Source organism: Anastrepha obliqua, chromosome 2 (assembly GCF_027943255.1).
Source record: "Anastrepha obliqua isolate idAnaObli1 chromosome 2, idAnaObli1_1.0, whole genome shotgun sequence".
NCBI lineage: Eukaryota > Metazoa > Arthropoda > Insecta > Diptera > Tephritidae > Anastrepha > Anastrepha obliqua.
The window spans coordinates 59,285,985-59,313,217 of record NC_072893.1 but is presented as its reverse complement, the minus strand read 5'-3'; the positions used below and the strand labels follow the sequence as shown (position 1 = coordinate 59,313,217).

At 34.6% G+C, this 27,233-nt stretch overlaps 1 protein-coding gene and 1 long non-coding RNA gene across 2 annotated transcripts; both read right to left on the bottom strand.

Moving 5' to 3' along the window:
- Positions 1–345: 345 nt before the first annotated feature.
- Positions 346–1,336, bottom strand: LOC129238641 (uncharacterized). The gene is made up of 2 exons (XR_008581799.1): positions 1,148–1,336; positions 346–1,045 (listed from the first exon to the last, which is right to left on the bottom strand). It is a non-coding gene; the product is annotated as an uncharacterized LOC129238641 (long non-coding RNA).
- Positions 1,337–22,067: 20,731 nt separating this feature from the next.
- LOC129239006 (cell cycle control protein 50A) lies at positions 22,068–26,854 on the bottom strand. The gene is made up of 7 exons (XM_054874261.1): positions 26,652–26,854; positions 26,081–26,352; positions 23,553–23,754; positions 23,282–23,481; positions 23,086–23,221; positions 22,847–23,012; positions 22,068–22,662 (listed from the first exon to the last, which is right to left on the bottom strand). Exons 1-7 carry the CDS (start codon positions 26,704–26,706, stop codon positions 22,617–22,619), a joined length of 1,077 nt encoding a protein of 358 aa, XP_054730236.1. The 5' UTR covers positions 26,707–26,854; the 3' UTR covers positions 22,068–22,616.
- Between the last annotated feature and the right edge of the window lie 379 nt (positions 26,855–27,233).

Genomic DNA, 27,233 nt, shown 5'->3' with positions numbered 1-27,233 from the left:
AATGCAGGGTGGTGGCGGGTGGTACACATAGAATACAGAACGTACATCAAGAACAGTGCTGCCAAATCAAAACATTACCTTTGTAGAAAAGAAACAGGGATGTTCTATTTATTCATTTTCTTTAAAACTTTTCAATGGCAGTTTGCTAGAATAGTTTTTATTGATATAAGAACAAATTAAAGCTTTATGGATCGTAACAAAAGAAATAGAATATTACTGGTACAATGCAAGATAAATTAAAATGTTTAAGAATATTTTTCCATTGACACTCGGTGTTTGATGCACTCTGTGTTATATCAATGAAATGCTTACCTGATGTGTTCTATTAAAAAATCAAAAGACGAGTTTACATTTTCATTTCTCTTTATTCGCTAATAATATAATATGAATTATTATTTCTTCGTTTTATCAACAAATTTGGACGGCAGAATTTATATTCCAGTTTTCATAGCAAGAACTCTTATTAGGAAAACAGTACCATACGGAACGAACTGGCAATACCATCTATTTGGCATACAGCATTATAAACATACTAGACAATGCAGCAGAATGCAACCGGGCTTACACACATACATACATTCTGTACATGAATGCTAGAAAGGCAGCACCATAATTAAATGATAAATAATAATTCAATGATAATTAATAATTGAATCATGGGCCGCACTACATAAATGAAAAAAAAAATTAAGATTTTAAACAAGCTAATATTCTAATAAACGTATTAAATATTTGACTTAAAAATAATTGGGTGCATTTCAGCTTCATTTCAACAACCCAATAAAACTAAAAGAGATTTTGTTTGTTTATTTCATCCAAACGGTCGAGATGCATATCAAACATCTTCTTGATAGCGTTTTTGGAGATATCTTCATTATAGTGGTCGTCGATCCTTGAATGCCTTCAATGTCAGAAGGAAGCTCACGGAGCTAAATCAGCTAGAGCGTCTGACGCAATGAAGATTTCGTTTATTCATGAATTTAAACACAACTTCAAGTTTTTTTTCATTCACAGCAGATATGCGACGACCTTTTTTGGAGGGTACCTTTTTGGAAGGAATACAATTATTTAAATAATTATTTTCGGTTCAGTTGTTTTGTTGGCAAAAATGCAACCATATGCTAAATTAGCTGTTCTGCTTACTTACACATTTTCGCTAGGAAAAATTTGGTCTTGCAAGGATTTCCAACTTCCGCACAAAATTAAATGTAATTTTACTCATTAATTGCAAATTTTCGGGCTTACGCGATTTAATAAAACTTATATTCATAAAAACTATTTGCATGGCGAACACACTAAATGTTGAGAAAGTACGTTTAAGAAAAGAAACGAAAAAAGCTGATAGCAGTGACGTCATCCGTACCTTACATTTTTACTTTTGTTTGTGTTCTGTTGAAGGTTGAGCAAAAATTATGAAAATAAAATCAATTAAGTATTAAAATAATGAGACATATTAAATAAACATAATTCAGTGAAGAAGATCTTGGCTTCAGTGGGTGTGCCCAACTCGCGCCGGTTAGCATGAGAAAGAAATGACTGGCGCGCTTTGTTGAACTCGTCAATCAGTGTTATTTAATTCATTTAAATAATGTAAAACCTGCCTCTATGAAAATTACCATGCAAGCAAGACATTTGAACATTCCATACAAATTAACAACTCATTTAAAATATTGCTATTAAAATAAAACGTGTTAAATAAAGGGTTTTTCAATAAGGGCGGGTAGATGTTAAAATGGAATAAAATGGCGTTTGCTGTGTGGCACGTAGCGCCGTCCTGCTGGAACCACATGTCGTCTAGGTCCATATGGTTCAATATGGGCCATAAGAAATTGGAAGGGCCACCACGTCTACCGAAAAATGGGCGCAATGCGCGCAACGTTTGCGTTAATGAACACTCATTTTGATAATAAAGTTTTATCATTTGAACGTGCTGTTCAATCGTGTAACTTGCCATGAGATTTGGCATAAACAACTGAATAATAAACAAAAGATTTTACAGATGTCATCAAAACAAAATGGCTGCCACAGGGCGCCAAAATCGACCCGCGCCAATTGAAAAACCCTTTAGATTCATGGCACTATTTTTTATTTCAGTTAATTTCTAGTTACGTTGTTTTTTGCTCATATGAGTTGCTTGCTAGTGGGAGAAGACTCGAAGGTTCTCATCGTTTGCTTCGGTGAAGTGATTTACCCATGAAAATTCCTCTCTTCAACTGTCTCCTACTCCCCGGTGTTGAACATCTGAGGGTGCTGCTTAAGGCAGATGTATCCCGCCGGGTTCTCCAAGCCGTCGTGCTCTAAGCATTACAATTTAGACAGCTAAAACCAATTAATCGTCTGGAAAAACTAAATATTATTGCATTAATAATGGGCAACTAACAACACCAATATTTAGTGCATATATTTTCACAGCACTAGCACTGAGCAGAATAAATTCAACATTATTACATGAAGTACGCGGAGAATATCAGCCAAAACAGTAATTAGTTTTCCTTGCGTTTAAAAAATCCTCCACGAGCAGCTACTTCATCTGTACCATGTACAAAGAGTACAGGCCTTCATTCAACTTGACCATCAAGTGCGTTTGGATCTTTGACACTACTTTCTACGCAATGAAGCTTAGAACACCCGCCTTCGTGACGATACCCTTTTTACTGATGAATCTGGGCCCACACGAAATGGGTCGGCGAAAATCCTCGTGTTGACGGTGCCCCAACTCTTCTGTGTGCTCCAGCTCCTTTCTCAATTGCTGTTGAGGAGCATTTACACAAAATTTTTCCACCAGAATGAGCAGAAAGAAGCGAACTTATATTATGGCCTGCAGGATTCCTTTATGTAAACCCTCCAAATTTATTTTTTTAGGAATATTTGAAAACATTAGACTATGGTAATCCAGGAAATATCGTTGAACAGACCCAACCTACTAAGAGAATTTTAGAAATAAAGGGCGATCAATTAGAGATATCGGATTATAAATTTATTACTTTTGTGTAGAAGCATTCATGGCATATATTTTTTTTTAAATATTCTCTTTAAAACGTACGCCGACACTGCATCTTAATTCGGCCATCCGTGAACTCCAATTTTGAATGACTCGGCCGGAAGGTTGTGAACAACTTTAGTAATGTTGGCTTCCAATGCCTCAATCGAAGATGCTTTATTCACAACGTATTTAGGCTTTACTTTACTTTCGTGTGCCCAATCCACTGGCCCGAGACGAGAAATAAATTGGCTCCCCGAAACGATGACGCAGTAAATCCATTGTTTCAGGGGCGGTATGGCAAGTAGCGCCGTCTTGTTGGAACCAAATGTTGGGGAGATCACGGGCTTCAATTTCCGTTCATCTGACATCAAAAAGTCGTTTATCATGGCGCATAGCGTACATTGTCGCCAGCCTCGTCTTTGAAGCCCATAGGCCGCACCAAACGGTTGTTTACAATGGATGTAACGACTGTTCTTGAATGGCTTCTCGTTGCTCATTAAACCACGAATGGGCCCCATCGCTGAACACCATAAGTTGGCCTAAGCGCGCGATGAGCACATTTCACAGAGCTTCGATTTTCATCATACAGTTGTAAGATTTGTAAACGTTGTTGAGGCGTAAGTCTTTCAATGATGAAATGTAAATGAATACTGAAAAAATTATGTATTTAGTTTACAATAGTCACGCGTGATCTGTCAAAAAACCCCTACTGGAAAAAGTACCTCGAATCTGATCATCCTGTGCATACGAATATCCTTTAGCCAAAAATTTCGTACCTGCTTTCTGTTTTGGTTTTCTTTGTTTGTATGGTTTTTTGTGCACAATAAATAAAAAGGTGAATGGGCAAAAATGTTTCAGAAAATAATAACATATCCATTTTACTTTTTTGCTTCTTTTAGTCCATACTATTAATCTCCTTAAATATTTCACATTATTATTATTATTATTTTTTTTTTGACATTCTCTATGTTGTCCGGGCTTGGCAGCTTGGGGGTAGTATGGTTAATTCGGTGTAAAACAAGCATATTTTTCGAAATTTTTTTGTCGACACAGTTGATTTATTCAAAATTTTAAAATTACTTCATTATAAAGTCATATTTAAAGAATATTGTGTGAAATTTTCATTGATTTTTATGAAGAAATGAGTTGGTGGTAGCGAATCTTCGCGGACGTCTCATAAAAAAGTTTTATTGCGGTGTCCCTCAGAACTCATTACTGGATCAACTAAAATCAAAAAACCAAATTGATTTCATCAGCTAATAAAGTTTCGCAGGTAACAACGTCGAATTTTTTTTTTTTTTTTTTTTTTTTTAATTTTTTAAAGCGCTTTGAAGTCAAAATACCGATTTTTCATAAAAAAAACTTGAAAACTTTGTTGTTTTAAAATATGACAAAATTTAAAAAAAAAAAAACTCGACGTCATTACCTCGTGAATAAAGTAAAGAAACAAAAAAACCAAATTTGAAAAGAATCGGTGCAGTAGATATGAATCTACAGTGGACACCGACCGTAAAAAAGGCAAGTGTGAAAAAAACGCGTTTAAAGATTTTCGGCAGAGTGAAATCCGGTTGGAGAGGTAGATACTTAATCCTTTGTGTCTTTGTCAATTTTACTCTAATGCACTTCAAACTTTCACACAATAATCTTAAGATGTTATAGAATAATTAAAAAAAAAAAAAAAAAAAATGAAAAAAAAAAAATACCATACTACCCCCTTATATCAACAGCTCTGGCTGGCGTAGATATCTGCCTGTTGAAGGTCCCATAATGGTATCAAATCGGCGTTTTAGTGCTACTTGACGAGTGCCAGACTGGCACTTCAACCATTTCACCTACCTATCTACCTCTATGTTGTATATTACCCAGATTAAGTTTGAAATAACAGCTCAATTCCAAATCATTCTAAGCTATTATGAGAGAAAAATTGTACACTGCTACGAAATGTTTAATTTATTCCAATCAAAATGGTATTTTTTTAACAGGTAGGTCCTTTGTTTCCAAACTGGCAATTTTCAGTAAATATATTATTGAAACTTTTTCATTTGGACTTCAAGTTGATTGTATCTACATTAATTTCTCCGAGATTTCTCTGATGTGCCCCATTAAGAAACTCATGGGATGTGATTATGCTCCAGGCTGGACTTAATCAACTCGCTTCTTGGTGTACATATCCATGTATCTTGTTAAAGTCTTGTATTATTCTAATATACAATCCTCATATTATATTTCTAATAATGTCTTCCAATCTGTGGACTTACCCTAATTTTTCATTCTCAAGTCATATCAATTATATTATCTCAAAATCATACTCGATCTTGGACTTTGTTAGATGTAACACTTCAAACTTCTCAGATCCTTGCACAATGGAATTATTGTTCATTGCGTTTGTTCGGACTAAGTTGGAGCATATTTCATTTATTAGGAAACTTTGTAACCAATTTGCTATCAAAAGAACAGAACGGATACAAAAGACGTTTCTTGAAGCTCCTAAGATCTTTTTCTGTTCAATTGCCCTCTTAAAGTTGCCACTTGTTATTAATCAGATTAAAGTCGCTCGAATGCAGAAGGTCGATTCGCTGCTTTGTGTTTAATTTCATTCAAGGTGGCTTTAATTGTGCGTCTCTCTTGCAACGCATTAACTTTCTTATTCCGGCGAGAACTTTACGAAGCTCGTAACCATTTTATCTCAAGATATTCAACATGAATTTGGACTCCAATGCACCTATTGTATTCTTAGCGAATTTAATGATATCTCGAATTCCATTTCGTTATAATTTAAGATCAGATTTTTAAAATAAAAAATTCCGTCAAAAAAAAAAATCCAAGAGTCGGTAAAAAAAGCAAAGCATTTATAGTCCACTAGATTTATTATATTGTAGCCAAAATAGGCCTCTTCTGAAATATTACCGGGGAATACGGCGATTGCTCGATGATATCTGAAAAATACTTGACCAGAGATTTGTTCACAGTGATTGCTTTGTAATATGATGCGATAGAAGTTTTTCACCAAATTTGTCCCTTTCAACGAATTTCATCTCTAAAACATTACATAATACCTAGATAACATTTTTTAATTAGTTAATTAATTTAACTGAATGATCAATTTCTGGTGCTTTTTTACAGAATGCATGTTGATGCTTAGTAAAAACTAACTTAAATTTAACAGGATTTTACATATTTATAAAAAAGTTGTTTCAATTAAATTTTAATTTAATTTTAATTTAAATTATATTTGGCTAGGTATTACTAAGAATTCCTGAAGATGGCTTTTACTTGTGGTCGAAATATCAATAAATAATTTGTAGTAGTATTTAAATTTATTGCTTTATTATTAAGTCCGCCGTAAGCTCACAAAATAAAAAACGAAAACTAAATGTGTGGAGGCTATCAAAATATCTTAAATCATTGGGGTCACTGAAAATATGTTCTTGTCATAGTAAATGTTATCGTATAAAATTCCATTGACGTAATCGAAAAAAGTTATATCTATCGACTGTTTTCTTAAGAGCTTGAGAACTTAAAATGATAATAGATATACAAGTATATATAATTGGCGCTTGATATTGTTCCACAAACGGAGGGATCTACGCTTTTAAGCTTAAGAAAAAAAATTTTCATGCACGGAGACTCCGATTTGCGCGTTTCACCTGCGTTCTAATCACTGGTATGTGAATGTGGATTAAAAAAAAATATTACTCATTTTGTACTATACAAATATCAACTTGAACAATCTTATGATGCAGCAGGTTAGCGCAACATTTCAAACAGCAATAGATTTTTTCGAAATCGTGTCTCGCCATCTGCGATTTTCAGATTTTTTGGTGGGTAGCCAATAAAAATCGTTGTTAATCGGTGACATATTCTTAAACTATTCAGATGTAATACGTTGGCTGCGATTGCTTCACCAGTCATGTTTATGAATAGTAATTCATTACCTTACACTAATTTTGTTGTAACCCTTTACTGCATGAATTAATAAAGCGTTGAAAAAAAGTCAGTATCAATAAGACATATTAAAAGAAAAATAATGGACAAAAAAAATTATTATTCTTCGAAAAAGATGAGTATCCAATATCAACTCCATGAAAATGTTTTTCTTTTGTCAAAAAGTACTTACTATTTACTCTCTTATCATTTTTTGAAAATGAATCTCTCGCACTTCAATTCTGCTTTTTCACCCACAAGTGAGGTTATTTTGCAATATCACACAATCATAAATATATATTTGATGGATTCAAATAGCTTGAATTATTTTATAATAATTAATTTGGAAATAAAATTGCATCAAAACTTCAATACCATATATGGGCCCATATGCTATAAGAGGCTAAGTATTTTGTTAATTTTATTTTAAGTAATATGGTTCAATTGTTTGTCTATTTCAATTTGTTTTCTATGGAGTAAAATACTAAGTATTTTAACATAAATTTATATACTTCCTTATACTCTTTCTCTTGTAGAGATAAGAAATGTGTAACCGTTGATACGCTGATATATGGAGAATGGTTTTTGAAACCAGTGAAAGCCAACGTTTTAAGGCGAATATCGTGAGCTAGGCCCAAAACCCGTCTTTTAAATAATTTACTGAAAGGTATCCATATAATTTTTTATTTCTTTAATGATGTAAAGTAGAGGTTCTATGCTCCAATGGGAGATGAAGGAAACGATGATGGTGAAATAGAAAACACTTAACGAAGACCGTAAACTCAAAACTTAATAGAGAAGAAAGATTTAACTATCGGGGCTTGGCTGAAATTTCATTGATGATTTTTATTAAATTGCGTTCTCTTAGGAACTTCTACTCTTTTTATGGGGGAATCTTTAAAACTAAGTATGCCAGTAATGCTCCCATTACTCGTGCTTAATGGGAATTAAATTCCGTTCATAATAATCTTGTTCTCGATTTTTCGCTTTCAGGAGCAGCATTTTTAAATCTCTCGAATTCTATATTATAGTTGTTTTTAAATACATGTAATTAATCAGTAGTTTAATCTAAGCAACTTTTGTATCATAGCCTGTAAGGATTGTAATTCATAGACTGAAATAAATAAATATATAAATAAATACAAAAATATAAATGAGAAAAACATTTTTCTAATAGCGGTCGGGCGTAGGCAGGCAATGGCAAACCTTCGAGGTTATTTTTTCCATGCAAAAGCTTCTCATAAAAAAAAGATCTGCTGTTGGGAGTCGGCTTGAAACTGTAGGTCCCTCCATTTGTAGAACAACATCAAGACGCACACCACAAATAGGAGGAGGAGCTCGGCCAAATACCCAAAAAGGGTGTACGCGCCAATTATATATATATATATACATATATATATATATATATATATATATATATAAATAAATTGTATAGATATAATATATTTTTTAAATATTCGTCATAAAAACTAAGCACCTAATACAATTAATGAGAAATTACCTAAATAAAACTAACTTTAAGGGGTTAGGGGTAGTAAGAATTTTCAAGAAATTGGATTTTTTTTTGCATTTTTTTTTAAGTATAAAATCTTAAAAATATCGTGTGAAAATTTGAAGTGAATCCGACAAATACTTTTCGAGTTATTCAACAATTAACAAAGGGCGTTCGGGCGCTCCGGAGCAGATAGCAAAACTTTAAATGCGTTTTTCTCAAAACTATGTTTTTTGAACTGATGATCACTGTAACTTAAAACCCACTTGGTAGATTTCCATAAAACCCATACTGCTTTCGAAAAACAAAAATTTCGATTTTTTTATTGTCGGTTTTTTCTCGAAAATCTGAGGCCGCTGTATTGTTAATGTTGAAAAAAAAGCTTCGATCAGGCACAAGATTATCTGTTAATAAAACTAATTTCTCTTGTGCGATTGATTTTAGATGAATCTCCAAGGACTTGTGATGATCACCGCAAGAGACTTCTGGAGAAACGGGCTCCACACAAACATGGATAACTTTTACAACTATTAATTTTTTTTTTTTTTTTTGAAATTTTGCTTAAGTCAAGTCGAAACATGATGTATTATTGCTATGTTTTTATTTTTGAAAAGTAAAGCAATTGACCAGCGAACAAAATTATTGAAAATTATCATTTTTTCGGGCCTCTGACTACCCCTAACCCCATAAGTTTCTAGAACGAATGATAAAAAAACTTCCCCATTTCGCCAAGTCGTGAGTATGGTAACTGTTATGAAAACTGAGATATCCGAACGATTTTTTTTTTGACAATCTGACAATAAACCCTGTTAGATTTATTGGTGGTTTGCACTTCGACCTCATGGATTTATCACAGTACCTTATAAAGTCCCAGTGTCCTTATTAAACTTAAGATAGAACTGGGTTAGACTGAGCGTATGTTACTTTCTTCTGGCTGCAAATGGCCGAGATGCATCAACCTTCTCCACGCTATAGCGCTACAGTCAAGGAGAAGGTGCATGAGTATCCGAGATTGGTTGCAGAAACGACAGAGTCAGTGGATATATCGAGATCATTTGCAAATTACTGCGCAGTCTGCAGTAGCAGAATGCCCGTGAGCATTCTCAGTTTGTTCTTGGGAAGAGTTATGAGTTTTAAAACCTCTTTTGTACCTCCCCCATAAGAATTTCACGTGCCCCTTAGTTTGGTGACAGCTTAAGTTTGGTGCAAGGTCTGAAACCACTGTAATTCAGGCACCAATCTATAAATTTGATTAAAATTTATTCATCTTATCGAAAGCACAAAAAACTAGTGCTTGATCGAAGAATTTTCTTTTCTGTTGCATACTCATTTATTTTTTAACAATAAATCATGGTTTTTTATCCTTAAAATTCCGGTATAAGCTGTTAGAAGTCATAGTTTTGTTAATTTCCAAAAACATACAGTACAGAGGTACGGCCAAGGTGCCAAGGCACAACTTGTGTTCAACTACGGCTCTACAAAATTATTATTTTTTTTTAATTTGGTGAAGTCAAGTTAAAATATTATACATATATTTACTCTTATATATGTATCTATATATGTATATAATATAGATATATATAATATATAATTGGCCCATGTTCGGGAGGGCGACCGCTTTTAGAAAAATCCTTTTCTATCATTTCGTATTTTATGGCCGGAAATTCTAAGCCAGGCACTTCCGAATGGTAGTCATGCATAAACCCATTTGGTTCCGGGTACCGTTTTAATTACTTTTACTGACGAAACAAATTTTCAAAATTCCTTTTTTTCAACTTGACTTGCCCCAGCCCTTGAATAAACTTGATAGGAATCTTAATCTTGGTATAGATCTCATTTTTGAAATTTATTTAAGAATAAAGTACGGGATTTTCAAAAGAACTATTAAAAAAAGACATGCTCAATATTTTATTGTATAAACTTTGGTTCCACCCGCTCTTGACACTTTCTTATTATGTATGGGAAATATTTTGTTTTTTATGGAAAGAATGTTTCATTTGAAAAAATTTTTCAAACCAACAGGTAATTTTAAACGAATCTCCTCCTATAAAATTATAACACTTTTTTTTTAATTTTTCCCAACACTTTTCAATTGCTTAATAAATGAAAGTTATAATTTCCGTTTAGAATAAATTTCAAATCTTGAATGAAAACTAATGAGCAGTACTATTAATAAAAAAATTTAATTTTTTTTGGTTAACACTCGAAAAACACATTTCAATTTACATTTTCACGCCAATGGTACGCAAATTGTTTGCAGATGTACGATTATTCCCATATTGCGACAGGATTTTTTTTTACGCTGCTCCAGTTTATTTCTTAATTATTATGTATTTAGATGTACATATGTAATTATTATATTTTTCCAGAATTTAATTCTTAATTTAAAACATAACGTAAAACTTTTCCAAACCAGGATTGTCAGACCTTTTTGCATGTCACAATGAATTTTTCTTAGTTGCATTTCAATTACAAGGAAGCCCTTCACAAGGCAGCTAACAATCGAATACAGTCAGATTGCCAAATGACGGACCGGCTTGTAATTTACTTATTATAATTTTTTTAAGAAATTTAATCACTTCCTTTCGATTCCACAGTTTAAGAACAAATGAATATCACCAACTCAATCCACGCTAAGTTTTATACAAAGAAATATATCCGAGCGCGTCTTAGTAAACCAAAGCGACTGCGAAACTTAGATTAAAAACGGTTGGATATTTAAGTAAGTATGCATATATGTGCACACACATATGTTATAATGTATGTATAAAATGCAGTGTTTTCTTAAAAACGTGTACCAAGAAGGCGGCGGCGATTTATCAGCAAACCACGCCTGCGCATGTGCTGAGGGCTGGCATTGTATTGGCTTATCGGCTTAATGCCAGACACAGGCGCAACGAATGCTCAAGGAGGTATGTATGTATGTATGCCTGTAACTAAAAGTGAATGCGATAAAATGGAACCTAAGCTTCTATAAAGCATAAATATGGAAATTCAAATATAAAATATTTACTAATACATACTTCTCGCTAGTACTAATACATATGAAAGAGTGTACATGCATATATCACACAGATATGTGAATACGAGGATTTGGTTAATTGACGCATAACAACAAAATATTAAAAAACAGAAAATAAAAAATGTCTTTAATAATTTCTTTTTATTTATTTTTTTTTTTATATACAATTTCCATTGATGTTCTGGCAGCAGTCACTATATACTGCCTTTCAAATTAATTATTTCTCACCCAAGATATATACATACATATATATATATGTATATATTTTGAAGTCTGGTTCCAATTTTTATTTTATTCAAGTAAATTCAATCGCCAAATCCGAAAATCCACATAATTTTCTTCCGTCAAGTACTTCTTCTAAGGCTATCTTTCCGAGCAGGCAAGTTTGGAAAGAGGGGAGAATCGACACGGATTTAGATACGGATCCAAGTTGGAATCTGGAGGGGCCGCGGAGGTTTTTTCTAAATCAGCCAATATTACGGTCTCCTTTAAACTGACAGAAACAAGCAGCGTTTTTCAGGCTGAGGTCTTCGCGATCCTGCAAGCATGCAAAATGCTTGGGAGGGAGACATAAATATTTTTTCCGATAGTCAAGCTGCGATCAAGGTCCTGTCGTCGCCGTATTGCAGCTCTCTTCTCGTAAACTCCTGTAAGGAGGAACTCAAACGTCGAGAACGTGGAGAAAACATTTCCCTTATCTGGGTTCCTGGGCACAGGAATATACAGGGAAATGAAATTGCCGATGAGCTTGCCAGGAAGCGGTCGACAGAACCGGTTTCAGTTGTTAAAGGAAAGCTACACATTTTATTTCTAAAAAAAGCGCAAGACAGATGGAGGTCTGTCTCATCGCGTGCTATTTCGAAAACACTATGGCCTCAATACGATATAAACAGAACGCTTAAAATGGTGGGAATCCCCCGCCATTCAATTTCCAAACTCTTTGGGGTGTTCACTGATCACTGGGTGATTGGTACTCATGCGGAGAAGCTTGGAATTCCGTACAACCCCTATTGCAGAAGCTGTGGGGATCCTGCAGAGAAAGAGACTGTTGAGCACTTTCGCTGCAAATATCCGGCTCTGGCGGCTAGGCGCTTGAGATTCCTTAGCGTACCCTTTGGGGATGGCTTAAAGAAATTCTCCAGCCTAGATCCCTTTTCTCTCCTCCACTACATCAACAGCACTGGATGGCTGTAGACGGTTTTCTCTTCCCTACATTTTTTCGCAGGTAGTGGTCCAGATTATGGTATCAAAACCGCGCGTAAGTGCTACTTGTAGTGTACCTGGGGTACTCTTGCCATCTAACCTACCTACCTACCTACTTTTGATATAACGTCAAATAACGGTTTTGGATTAAAGGAAAAACTTGATTATAAAAATTTTAATATATGGAGAAACCGTTAACCGATCAAAACGAGTCATGTATCAAATTACAGGTGATTAAATTCTTCTTGCTTTTGCTTTATTTTTTTATGATGTATTTATGATATGTATTTACAAAGTTAAAAAAAAAATGTTTGCAAAATATGAAAATTACCTATTTATTTGGTTGGGGAATAAGTTCATAGCTTTTTCACCGAAGACTTTCATTTAAACAAAAAACAATAATTGTATCAATAAATGAATCACTTATATATACGCCATCCCTGTTTACAACCTCTTCCCACCTCTCGACCAATTTGTTCATGCCGTTCCGCCAAAACTCGCCTGATCTGGTGTCAAAGAAGTTGTTGAGCCGATTTTTAAGGATCTCTTTGTTATCGAAGGTAACGCCCTTCATACGGTTTGACAAGGACCGGAAAACATGGAACCGACCGAAGATGGAAGGTCCGAAGAATACGGCAGATGTTGAAGGAGCACTTGGAGTGTAGCTTTGATGACTTGTGCAATATGGGGCCTGGCGTTGCCGTGAGTAGTATAGTTTGACCATGTCGATCAGGTCTTTTCAGACCAATGGCCTCATTTACGCGGTGTAGCTGGGCAATGTAGAGCTCCGTATTGAACGTGGCATTCTTCAAGCATTTCACAGTGAACCATGCCCTCTAGTCCCACCAAAACACATTGCTTCTTTGGATGAAGATCCGGTTTGACTCTCGGCTTTGGCGTATTCCCTGGAGCCACTTACTTCTTTCTTTGCTTCGTATTGATGTATGAGCAGCATTTCTTTTCCCCCCTGACGATTTGGTACAAAAAGTGCTGTTTATGACCGCGTGTTACTCGAGGGGGGGCGAAATGCTGAGAAGCAATTTGAAGGCGGCTTTCTTTGTTTTTTCGTTGAGCGCTCGTGAGACACCCAGGCTCCCAATTTTTTGATAAATCCCATTGAATGAAGGTGATAGAGAATCGTTTTATGATCGCAGCTCATTTTTCCGCCAGTTCACGACTGGTTTGGCGACTGTTTTTCTTCAAAAGTGCTTTGAGACATTCTTCATCGAATTCAGAAGGCCTTCCACTGCGCGACGTGTCATCGACGTCAAAGTTCTTTTACGACTACTTCATCATTATTATATGCAACTAGAATGAGATGAGACTTTAATAGTAGGAAAAGAAAAGGTAAAGTCAGTTCGAGCCGCAGAGCTTAATCATTCAGGTACCATTTATTATAGGCGTACAATTACTGGCATAGACGCCTGTTAGTGTTGCCTTTTCCCAACTGGATAAAGAAGCAAAGCGAATGAGTCTGGTGGTGAACGAGGACAAAACAAAGTACCTCCTGTCATCAAACAAATAGTCGGCGTACTCGCGTACCGGCACCTACGTCACTGTTGACAGCTATGATTTCGAGGTTGTAAAAGGCTTCGTATATTTAGGAACCAGCATTAACATCGATAACAATGTCAGCCTTGAAATCCAACGTAGAATCTCTCTTGCCACCAAGTGCTACTTTGGACTAAGTAGGGAACTGAATAGTAAAGTGCTCTCTCGACGAGAAATCACAACGTACTTAGTCCTGCCATAAGTTATGTTACAAATTAAGTCCGTTATAGATATGAAATTATAATACTTCTTTCAATGAAGTTAGTCTTATTCAATTATGTAAATATTCAAAAAAATTTTTCAATTTTCATTCGAAATGGTCACCATTTGCTTTTACACAAGCCTTCAAACGATTAGGCCAGTCAGCTTTTGCAGCACGCACGATTTCCATGGATATTGACGGCGCTGCTCAAACCAAAGATTGTTTGAGACTCTCCAAATTTCAGTGAGGTCTTCGACAGGCTTTGCTCTTCAATTCTGATCACATACTGTAGTCCAATGGATTCACATTTGGTCTTCCAGACGGTCAGACACCTTTGCTACTATTTCGCAGAAATTAAGAGATGTAACGCCTTTATAAGACACTCCCCACGAAACCATTTCAGAGGCTGGATGGACCCTTGGAACAACGGTTTTTGCGGCTTTAGAAGTTTTAGCATAGATGTTGTCGTTTTGCTTATTATAAATTTCTTCAACAGTGAACATTTTCTCATCTGTGAAAAGGACATTTTCATGGTCGTTAATCGCGTGCCACCGAAGAAGGTGCTTGCATCTGTCGGGTCTAATTTTCTTCAAGTGCGTTGTCAAAGGGTTGTGTGCGCTGTATGGCGGCATAGACATAGTTCAGTCAATAAAACTCCAACGACTCCACTAACTAGGTCATGTCTTCGGAATTAATAAAACGCTCCAACTCTAAAAGTATTCGATGCGGTACCAGCTGGTGGTATCAGAGGAAGCGGTAAACCTCCCTTGCGTTTAAAATATTTGGTGGAAAAGGACTAGGCTTCGCAAATTGAAAAACCGTTATCCGTAAATCGAGATCCTCCGCCCCGGTGGTAGAACTAGACCAACATCAACTAGACGTAACATCAACAGGCAGCATTTGCTTGCTGTACGTGTACTCCAACTACAGAGGGCACTTAACATTTTGTTTGACCACTGCTCTGAGCTACTATCAGTAACGAAACGTCTTTATCTTTATTTTCGACTTCGGCTTCACTGTGCAACATAAATTCCACAAATGAAGCTAAACCTAATCAAAGTAAATGAGAGATAAAGGTGTTCAATTCGTAATGTCAAGAACACTGAGCTTCTTGAAATTTTGCCGTAAGTGCTTCAAGTAAAGCTGCCATTTGGAGCCATTTCATATATTTCAGTATTGTTCTTTTTTTTTTTTTGACAGTTATCGCAGCCAAGCAAGCAAAGCCAGCCTGCCTTAGGCCTGCACCTTTATGTTTTTGCTTACAGAGGCAGGAGGGGCTGCACAGGAAAGAGAAGGCATGACGCTAAACAGTTGGCGGTTCGGCGCAAATCCAGTTTTTTTTTCTTTAACTGAAATCACGTAAAAAATATTTGTTTATAAAATTAATTGAATGGAAGTGAAAAACTTTTTGGCGGCTTTCACTTTTTTTAAACAATTGAACAACACTGAGTATAAGACCTCACTAGTTAAATAAGACTTCAAAGATAAATAGCATCTTAGTAGAAACTGTAGCAATCGTCCAGTCTCTACAATAAATGCATTTTATCTGTATTTAGGGTAGCACTTTTTTTAGGGTGAACTTTTTTTCGAGCCGTTCTAATGTATATTAATTATGTTCACATCTTAATAAATGAAAAAAAAATTTAGAAAGAATGAAAATAAATGAAAAAAAATTTAGAACTTATTTTGCAAAATGTGCATTTTTTATTGCCGCATTTCTGGACTCCCCTCTCACCACACTGAGTAAAACAATTTAACTCGCAACGAGACACACGCGAAAACTTTGTGCAACTACTTAGAGTTTATATGGAGTATAAGTGTGTGTGTGTATATATGTGTAAGTAAGCATGTATTTAATGTTTACTTATGAATTTACTTTTTAATAAATTTTACTTTGATCTGTTGTCTCTTCACACGACATAGCCGACATTCGTTTACATAATCGTTTCACCAATTTGCAATAAACAAAAATATTTGTAGGTCACGTGTAAATATTATGTACAAAAAACTTAACTTTCTTATATAGTCACATTGGCAGTAAACAGAGTATGTACGTATAGTAAATATTTACATAATACACATGGGCATATATGTATTTATGTACGTATGTATGAGTATGTAACCAAGATTAAAATGAACATATCCATGTATATATATATATATATGTGTGTGTGTATGTGTGTACAACAAAATTTCCACTTTGTGTGAGGACGCACATACATGCACATGTGTGTGTGTGTGTAAGTATAGTATATGGTGTATTTAGTAAAAGCCGATCACACATTTGCACGATGCACACTTTAATGCCTACGCGTACACTAATAAATATTCCAAGCTTTTTTTTAATATTTACAACAAATACATATGTATGTATATAGTATAGTCCAATTATACATATGCCGAGTATGTACATAGGTTTGTATGTATTGGTATGTTTACTTTTCTTGTACATGCAAAGCTTACAAAAATTTTGGAGTGCCACATTTTTCAGATTGCACTCTTATTATATTATTTAATAAATATTTAATGTTAGCAGAAGTACGTACACACATCTGTACATGTGTATGTATGCGTTACACGGCATGTACTTGTATGTATTGACAATATAATATTGCATACATACATATATAAAAGTATGTATTTGGCCATGCTTTGGAGGTATGTACACGCATATGTAGATATGTATGTGGGTACATAAGAATGCGAAACTGCGAGTATAGTAATGGAACGTACTACTAAATACTAATTAACGGAGAATTACACAAACTTCACCAAACCGTATGACTCACAATCCGTTAACACTCGAAACTTTTAATCTGCACAAAATGTTTTTTTTTTTATTGTTATTTTTATTATTATTTTTTGTTATTATTATGTTAAGTTTTTATTTTAAAAATATACATTCTCTGTCTCTGAAACTATGCATTTTATTATAATTGTTTTTTGAAATTTTTTCACTGCACCAAAGATTTATTGTCGCTGCTGTTTTGCTGCTCTTCACACTCTGTGAGCGCGTAGCCAGATTCCAAATCAAAACACTACATCGCGTAAAATCCACGAACGTGTAGAAAATAACAAAACGAGAAATTCCCTACCACTTATGTACATATCTACCTATACATATGTATAAAAAAGCAATCCTGTGCCTTGGCGCCACCACCCCCGTCATCTATCCCAACATACATGCATACGTACATATATGTATATGTACAAGCATGTTCTCATCCTGCTTGGCACAACACTTTGGGGCATACGCATAGCGTGGTGTCTACTGCGCCTGCGCCTATATGGTCAGACATTGTCCTTTTTTCGTTGCTCACCACCCCGCCGTTAATGCACCCCTCTAGTTTCATCCACTGAAATTGGGGTACTGGCATTTCTTTTGAAATCGATACAGAGCGTATTCGCTTTGACATAATGTTTACAGTGAGAAGGTAGGTACTCGATTAGATGTGCTCGGCGTGGCGCCACAAAGTCAAAAAGCTGGGCCACAAAGTGTCCTTCAAAACTTGTAATCAGTAGTAAGAGAGTTCGTTGTAGTCGTATGGGTAACTGTACAGCAATGCATGATTGGGTGTATGTAAGTGTGTTCACAAATATTTATGTACATAAAGGGTGATGTAAGAAGAGGTTTATTTAAAACTAGAAAAAAAAACATTGATAAAAATATATTTTTTTGTTGCCGATTCAGAGAAATTTCGGCGCTTGAAATATAACGGGGATCCTAGGTAAGGGGTTAGGGGTAGTCAGAATTTTCTTATAATTGGATTTTTTACATTTTTTTAAGTATAATATCGTAAAAACATTGTGTGAAAATCCGACAAGTACTTTTCGAGTTATTCAAAAATTAACAAAGGGCGCTCGGGCGCTCCAGAGCTCGATAGCAAAACTTTAAATGCGTTTTTCTCAAAACTATGTTTTTGAACTGGTGATCACTGTATCTTAAAAACCGCTTGTTAGTTTTCAATAAAATCCATACTGCTTTTGAAAAAAGTAAAAAACTCGTCCTTGATCGAAGGGTTTTTTTTCAAAAATTTCGATTTTTTTTAACAATTAATTGTCGGTTTTTTTCTCGAAAATCTGAAAAATATTTAGTGAGGCCGCCATATTGTTAATTTTGAAAAAATTGAATGTCCTGCCTTATGGAAGGCGAGAGTATTAACCATTGGCAAACCGCTTTTGAAAATCATCAAAGAACTGACCGGTATAGACGTAAACAGCCTTATGAGGTTTCTCAATCGCACGGACTGGATATAGTCGTGAAGAAATGTTCGTATAACTTGTTGGTGGCGAGGTTGTGGCAACAAAATGGGGTGGAAGCGCTAATTGCATTCCTGGTGTATCATCACTTCAACGAACCAAGTAACCACAAAAAAAAAGAAAATATTTCAAATCTTTTTTTTCACGATGTGCGGAGTTCCATCCAGCCGATGCGATGCGAGTCCCATAGACAATTACCTGCAGGGATTTATGGACAATCCAGATTCACTTGAAATAGTCACCACTTGAATATTCATTTCATCTTGCTAGGATGTAAGCCAAGAGCTTTATGCAAAATTCGCTTCAATGGGAGCTGAGATATTTCAAATTTCTGTGAATGGCGTTGAATCGATTGGCTTATTTTTTACAAAAGTATTTTAGTCTGGAAATATACTTGTACTGGTAAATTTTCTCGCTGACTCAGGAATATTCAATAGTAAAAGTTTTCGCGTGCCTGTGCCTTTTCTACACAACTCATCGCAGAGTTTCAGGAGTCCTTTCTTAGCCAAAGTTTCGAATTATATTAAAACAATTAAATAATACAAGATGTTATTTGAAGTATGCGCCATTGGAAGCTACAACTGTACTCCATCTTTCAAGCAGCATACGGATTCCTCTGACGAAAACTTCGAGCTGTTTTGACTTGATCCATTCATTGAGCCAGTTTGCGATGCCCTCGTAAGAAGTGAACCGCACTCCAGTAAGGGCTGACTGCATTGATCGGAACAAATGGTAATCCCATGTCTGGAGAAAACGGCGGATGGGACAAGATTTCCCAATTCAGTCGCTCTAAATATTTCTTGGCCGATTTAGCAACGTGTGGCTTGGCTTGTCATGCCTTCCGTTCCATTGCGGCCGCTCTTCTTTAAGAGCTCGATTCAAACGCATTAGCTGCAGTCGGTAACGATCGCCAGTGATAGTTTAAGGAGTTCATAATAGATAACACCCTTCTAATCCCACCAGATGCACAACATAACCTTTGAAGCATGAATATTTTTTTTCAGTGTCGATGAACCTGGCTCACCTAGCAGGCTCCAATTTTTTCGACGCTTAGTATTATTATAATAATAGATCCATTTTTCATCGCCAGTGATGATGCGATGCAGAAAACCTTTTCTTTCCTGCCGTTCAGGAATCATCTCACACGTCTCCAAACGTCTCTCGATATCCCTCTCCTTCAATTGATGTGGCAGACAGTAACCTGCTTTCTGGACCATTCCCATCACGTGCAAGCGACGGTTAATCTGTCAACATCCAACTCTTTAAACATATAATCGAGAGTTCGACAAACGTCTTCATCCAATAATTGTTGTAGTTGAGTATCTTCGATTGGTGCCCCTTCGCGATCTTTATCACTCACATCGAAATTGCCACTTTGGAAGCGTCAAAACCACTCTTTACAAGTTGTATTTGATGGAGCGTGATTGCCGACAATATGGATCAATATACGACAGCTTTCAGCTGCACTTTTCTTTAAGAGGTAATAACGAAGCATGACTTCCCCAAATGCTGCTTTTTTCGGGACGAGTGTAGACATTTCTGACGTCAGATAAAAAAGGATCCTTACGCTTCAAACGAATGTTAACTACTGCGATCCAGACCTCACATATACGCCTTCAAACCACCAGTATATTACTAGAGCGAACACAAAAATAGTATCAGGAGCGACACCTCTTTTACGAGAGAGGAAACTTACACTTTGTACTATTGAAAAATTCTTAATTGGCAAACTCAAATTTGCAAAACCTTATTAACGGTTTCTGGTTATATCTCAGCAATGAATTGAATGAAATGGATTACAGTATAAAAGGAGGAGGAATTTAGAGTAAAAAAAAAAACCCAACGGAATCAAATACCAGCACGCAGAACTCACTTTACACGGCTAATAACAGGATTACCAAGATTAACAAACTTAGCGTGCAAAAACTGGGCTGGCATCTCCCTGCTATGCACAACCAAAGTTTAGCCAAGCCTATGTCTTCAATTTGAGCCCAATAAAAAGCTGGTAGTTATGGTTTTACTGAAAAGACGTCTCCAGCAAAATTCTCGAGTAAAACGGGATAATGATGGCTTTTCTCAAAAATACGCCAAAACGAAGACGTGCTTCATTAGAAAAAATAATTGTTCGCCAAAATTTAAAAATATTAACCCACTTTAAAAAAACGTTGACGTAGATGAACGGTTTTACATATGATGTACTTTGAGAATCATATGGTCACTTTTCCCTTCTATTCAAAAAATCGAAATTTATTGAGCTGTGTTATTATGATACTTGTATATAGTAAAAGATTTTAAGCTGCACCTTGAGACTCACGATTTGAGTAAAAGTACTCGATAATGGCGCCCCGACACATTACTTAACGAGAAGGTTACGGAAGGAGCAACCGTTCAGACGACAGGAGGTTTTAGTTAGGGTTAAAGTCGCACACCGACGACCACGTAGGCTTTTGAGGATTTCCTTTTATTAGAAAAAAAGCTGTACCTTTCAAGTCGAAATATTGAAAACCCTTTCAAAATTTTGAAATATTTGTATCTTTTAGTTAAAGAGCTAATTTTCAGTTACTAAGATTCTATAGATATCAAAAAACAATACATCGCTGACTTTTAAACTCTATCAACAATATTTCTAAACTAATATATTAAGTGGGTTTTTTAATAAAAAATTTGATTGACGTCATAAACTTTTTGAACAACCATTTCCAAATACAAATAATTACCATCCAAGCAAATCTCTTGTTATTTCGTTTACGTAAAGTTCAATAAAAGCCTTGGGAAAATATATTTAAGAAGTTACTTATAGGACTCCTGTCATGATGGTATCTATCTACAAGTATCTTATAGTCTGTAAGCATCCTGCTTAATAAATAAATAATTAATATTAGAGACGATAAATTTTGACAAACAACCGACTTAAGTTGACTTGGCACCTTGCAGCTATTTCATCTTATATTTCACTAATATCGCATAAAAAGAACTAAGTCCTCACATATTCCTGCAAAATTTATTCAATGGCCTATACCCAATGCAAAAAAAAAAATAATATACCATATACTACAATTCACAGATCCCGAAAACCCCTATGTGAGAGAATTTTTCTTTAAGCTAAGTTTGAATATTTACTGCTTTGCTTCTACTTGATACTTTTCTTTTAATCTTCTGATCTATGTGAGTTGGTATGCGGCTCATTGGAGTATCTTGGTATGAAATACATATACACTTGTATATACATACATAGTTTAAAATTTTATTCATCGTATTGCAATTCTTCTATAGAAATACGTATAAGAAACAAAACCATTCTCCGTTCTGAGGCGGCAGTTGAAAAAATCAAGGCACACAAAATGAAAAAAATCTCGTCATAAGCCTGTAAATGTTGAGTACCTCAAGTCATTATTTCTAATCTATTTACACTCAAATAAAATACCGAAAGTTAATTATTTTGGAATTATTTTATTAAACCAACTCGGGTGAAGGCTACATATGCAAGCAGGTACAATTTAATAAAATTATAAAATAAAATGTAACTTAAATAAGAGCACTATGAAGCTATACTAATATTCATTGATTTACTCATATATAACTTTTTTTTAATTTTATTTATATTTTTCGAAAAACTAAATGTGCTGTTTTATAGCTTCGCATACAATAATCGGTAATACTAATAACTCAGTAATATTAATAGCTCCAAAAGTAATTAAAAAAAAAAAACATAAAATTAATAGTGAAAAGCAACGCGTAATCCTTAAGAGCCCCGCATATGTGTGCTACGCTTACAGAAACTGAATTAATATGTGCAAAAAAGTTAACAATAATCATTCCGGTAGCTTTTAAATAAATTGCCGCCTCTCCATTCTTAATAAGTCTTCGTGCAATTCATAGTGTCCAACTACGTCTATACATCATAAATAATTTAAGCATTAAAACTCTGAGGCACATTTTTGCCCGCAGCCTCGCGTCAATCCGCCCAACAGAAATGCGGTTACGAATATGGTGTACGTGGATTGACGTTGATCATTTCCGTGGTGCTAAAATTCAAAAGAATTCATAAAACATAATGAGTAACAATTTTTCTTTATCTTCGAATTGAAAATTTCAGTGTATGGGTTTTTTCTTTATACCCAAACAATAAGTGATAAGAGCCCACATTGCTGGACTTCACACAGAAACAAAAACAAAAAAAAAACATTTGCTTTTGTATTTGATACTAACCTTTTGCTACATTTGATATGTATAAACAGCAACGCGACGCCAAGAATTAGGCAAATGGAACCAACAACGATGTATGCAATGCCAAGGAATGGATTTTTACCGCCAAGCAGAGACGTTGTAGATAAAATCATTTTCTTCGAACCATCAAATGACGTCACAGGGTATTCTAAAGTGAAATAAATATACCGAGTGGTGAACAGAAGTACAATCCTTATTACACAATTATATATCACACATACGATAAACAACGTTGAGCGTGTAGGCACCCTTTTTCAAACCACTTTGGAAAGTTGAATTGGAATGGTCAACGCGCCGATAAAGTTTACGAAAGCTAGGCAATGCTGCTGTGCGCATCCAAACAATTAAATCTTCATTCTGTATAACAAATTTATGCTTCAGCATGTTTATTAACAATGTTTGATGACCATAACAAACCTGGAAACCATTATTATCAGGATTTTTTGGATCCAATTCCCACAGTTCTTTTTGCCAAAACTTTGGTTTGCTGAAGTTTTTCAAGGCAAGTGATAAATTTCCTGCAGGATTTCGAAATTTGATTAACTTGTCGGATGGCCAAGCAATGCCAGTATTTAGCAGCGGTACATCGGTGCCGTTGTATTTCAGTGATAGTGTATCTAATTAAATAAAATGCACATTTGAATTTGTAGAAATTATCTTGTGTTAAAACATTTTGTTTTTTACCAACCGTTAAACAGTGAATTGGCAATAGCTCCACACGGTGCAATGGGAATACTTTCCATATTTTCTTCAACATAAGCGAATGGTACACAATCCGTGGATGGAGTTGATGATAGTCTACCCAATAGCTGTTCATCATCTCGTGATTTCACGTAACGTCGGTGGTTCTGATAATAATTACTAAGGCCATAGTACATGTAGACATTTCCCTGTAAGACAGTGAGTTATATAAGTCAATTAACAAGGAATTAATAAGATGTTTTAGCTTATAAAAAATATTTAGTTGTTACTCCTAAGCTTGATTAGCACACAGACTGGCAAAATACTCGTACTTAAAAATTATAATCGATTCTGAAGCTTCACAATTAGCTGGAGTAAACACTGAAATACCCTTTCTGATTCTTAGATTTTTATATAAAGCAACTACTGGTGCTCAATGGAATTACACATAACATAACAGTTATTTTTATCAGATTCATTAAGACATACATATACAAGGTGGCGCAAAATTAGTCCCCATGTCGAAAAATTTATCATTTGCAAATTGCGTCATACGTCAATATTATTTGACACTTGTAAACTAGACAGCTGCAGTATACAAACAGACAAGCGATGGAATGCTAAAAGCCAAAATACAAAAAGATTTTATATCACTCAAAATCATTTTTTTATTATTTTATTTATTTTTTATTATTTTTTTATTTTTATTTTTTATTATTTTTATTTTTTTATTATTTTTTTTATTATTATTATATTTATGTTTTATTATTTTAATTTTTTTATTATTTCATTTATTTTTATTATTCTATTTATTTTTATTATTCTATTTATTTTTATTCATTAATTAGTAAAAATATTGTTTAAACACAAAATTTGTAGATTAACTTTGTGCCACCTTGTCCATGAATGCATATTATACATATATTATGAAGACAACAAGAATTAATATCGAATATCCCATGAGCATTGCTGCCATAATTTTTTCCTCCCACTGTTTATTATTAGCAGTAAATTGTACAATTAAATTAGCTATTCCTTCTCCTTGGATTTTCTTCATATCGTTAATAATAATTAAAGAAACCAAACCCAACCTTTTGCACAAATTTTCAAAAAAGTACACCGTATCAATACCCTCAAAATTAAAAAAAAAATGTTAATAAAAAAGAAAAATATTTATCTCGCTTTTGTTTTATTTCAGCCTCAGAAATTTTTACTAACAAAAAAATTTATTATTAGGTCGCTTTTAACTGTTTTTAAATAGTTTAAAAATTTCTATATTCATATATATACATATATGTATATACAAAATACATAAGAACGTTACTCAGTTGTCAGTTGTCTCCATTTGAGACTTTTTTCAATAAAATCCTTTAAATGTTTTACATATTAGGTTTTATTTTATAAATTTAAAATATTTTAAAACCGTATCAGTCTTTTTGTATAAGAAACGCATTATTTTTTTACTTCATGTACAAAAGTTAATACACAAAATCGAAAAGCCACCGAGAAAAATACTTAAAAAGGAAGCAAAACAATAGTCAAATCATACAAAATGCAGGCGAAAGGGAAATATATATTATTCTATTAACTTCTATTCGAGCAAAGGGAAAAGTATACAGTAATATTTTCCTATGCATTCACATTATTAAACCTCTACAACGTGCAACAGAAATGGATTCCCAAGCTACCTTGGCCTATTCAAATAACTAATCCAAATATGTGATATTCCTGTACGGAGTGCATTTTTTACGTCATTCCAAAGATGTTCTGTTGGATTTAAGTCGGCACTCGAAGATGCCCAATCTAGAACAGTGATTGAATTATTTTCGAAAAACTATTTTGCCATACAAGAAATGCGCTTCGGATCATTGCCTTGTTGAAATTGACAAATCACCGGTAAATTCTCTTCCGCTAAGTTAGCATTACATTTTGGCCGCATCCATATAACCTTCGATGCGTTGATTTGGCCCAATACCGTTCCACAAAAAGCAGTCCATTATGGGGCTATCCCATGCTTTATGGTTGGTTAGTTTATGTTGGGGTCGAATTTTTCACGTTTTGGCCACCGTACCCACCATCTGAACCAATTTATTTATTTTTGTTTCAGCGATAATACAATAAAATATAACGCCACTAATTTGGAATGTAGAACATATTCTCTCGAGCAAACTTAATTCGGCGTTGTCGTTGCAATGTTGTTCCCAATGGCTTCTTTCGTGCCAGTCGACCGTGAATCCCTGCTTTTACCGATGGAAGCGCAAGTGTTCCTTCCGTTATTGACTTTTCCAGGTAAACAAGAACATCTCGATGGATGTCAGTAGCATTCTTCCTTATAAACTGCATCTCTTTGAGCTTTATACTGTTGGAGTTATAAGTACTGATACACCCATTTAATTTCATTATATAAAAAACTCTAAAGTGATTTTAGCTTACTTTAACGCATTTTTATTGCTAACTCTTTTGCAACTCCTGACAAAAACTTTGTGTACGAATAAAACATTAAGCATTTTTTTTAATTTATAAAATAATACTTACTGTGAAATCTTTCGGTAGCTCAAAGTCAATTTTGCATGAACATGTTCCGCTGGGATTTTTGGTCAGATATTCCGCACAGGTCAAATTTTCCTGACCAACTTGCTTGCAATTGGTGTAGTCGTAGACAAATTCACTAACTTCATCTGAGAAATATAGCAATGCCACTCCTACAGGTATGAACAAAATTCCAATAACGAAGAAGGTGGGCAACACAGTGCCCGCTGTTAATACCGGCTGCCAGGCAGGAAGTCGCTGCTGCTTAAAGGCAGAATCTTAAAAAGAAAAACATATTCACTAATCAAATCTAGAGTAAATGTATATAGTAATTCATATATAATATGTACATTTGAACACATATATTATATACACACATATTATATATATGTATACAAATAGTGTGAGCGATATTCAAAACGCATAAATGACAAGCATCTGTAAGTTTTATTTCGAAGCTATAGTGAAGCATTTTTAAGCTCTTATAACTTACGATTTACTTATCCAAGTAATCAATAGAATTAGTCATTGTCCACCGCAGTACAACCCCCACTCGTTTTATATACTTGGAAATTACCTGAAGGTCTCTTAGACTTTTGCTGCACTTCTTGAGTTTCCACTCCCGTAGCCATTTCTACCAAGCAAACAACGATTTGTATGTTGGAAATTTAGTAGTAAAAATTATCATCAATATAAGTTATTTACTAATAGGATTTTCCTCAATGTTCAAGACTATACAAAAATTCTTCTGGTTAGAAAACACTTTATGAACTGTTTTTAAAATGTCAAATTTTGACATTCATATGCGACCCTTAGTGATGAGACGGTAGGTATAATTGTACCTATTCCGTTATGGATAATTTGTACAAATAATTATTATATCTATACTCGTACCCAAGGCGAATTCATTAAAATTGGTGGCACTATACCCACAACACTGTTCTGTACGTTTGATTGTCCAAGCAAAGTATTGAGAAACTGGGAAACAAATAATGAGTTCGCCTTGCTTCATACTGAGCTGACAGCCACATGGACACGGCGAAAGAAAAAAAAACAACTTAACAGATTTACCAACACCACCTTTAATAGATTCGCCTTGCTCGTCCCATAGTTGATTTGTCATGAAAATTGTACCTTTTTCAACAAATAATATCTTTTC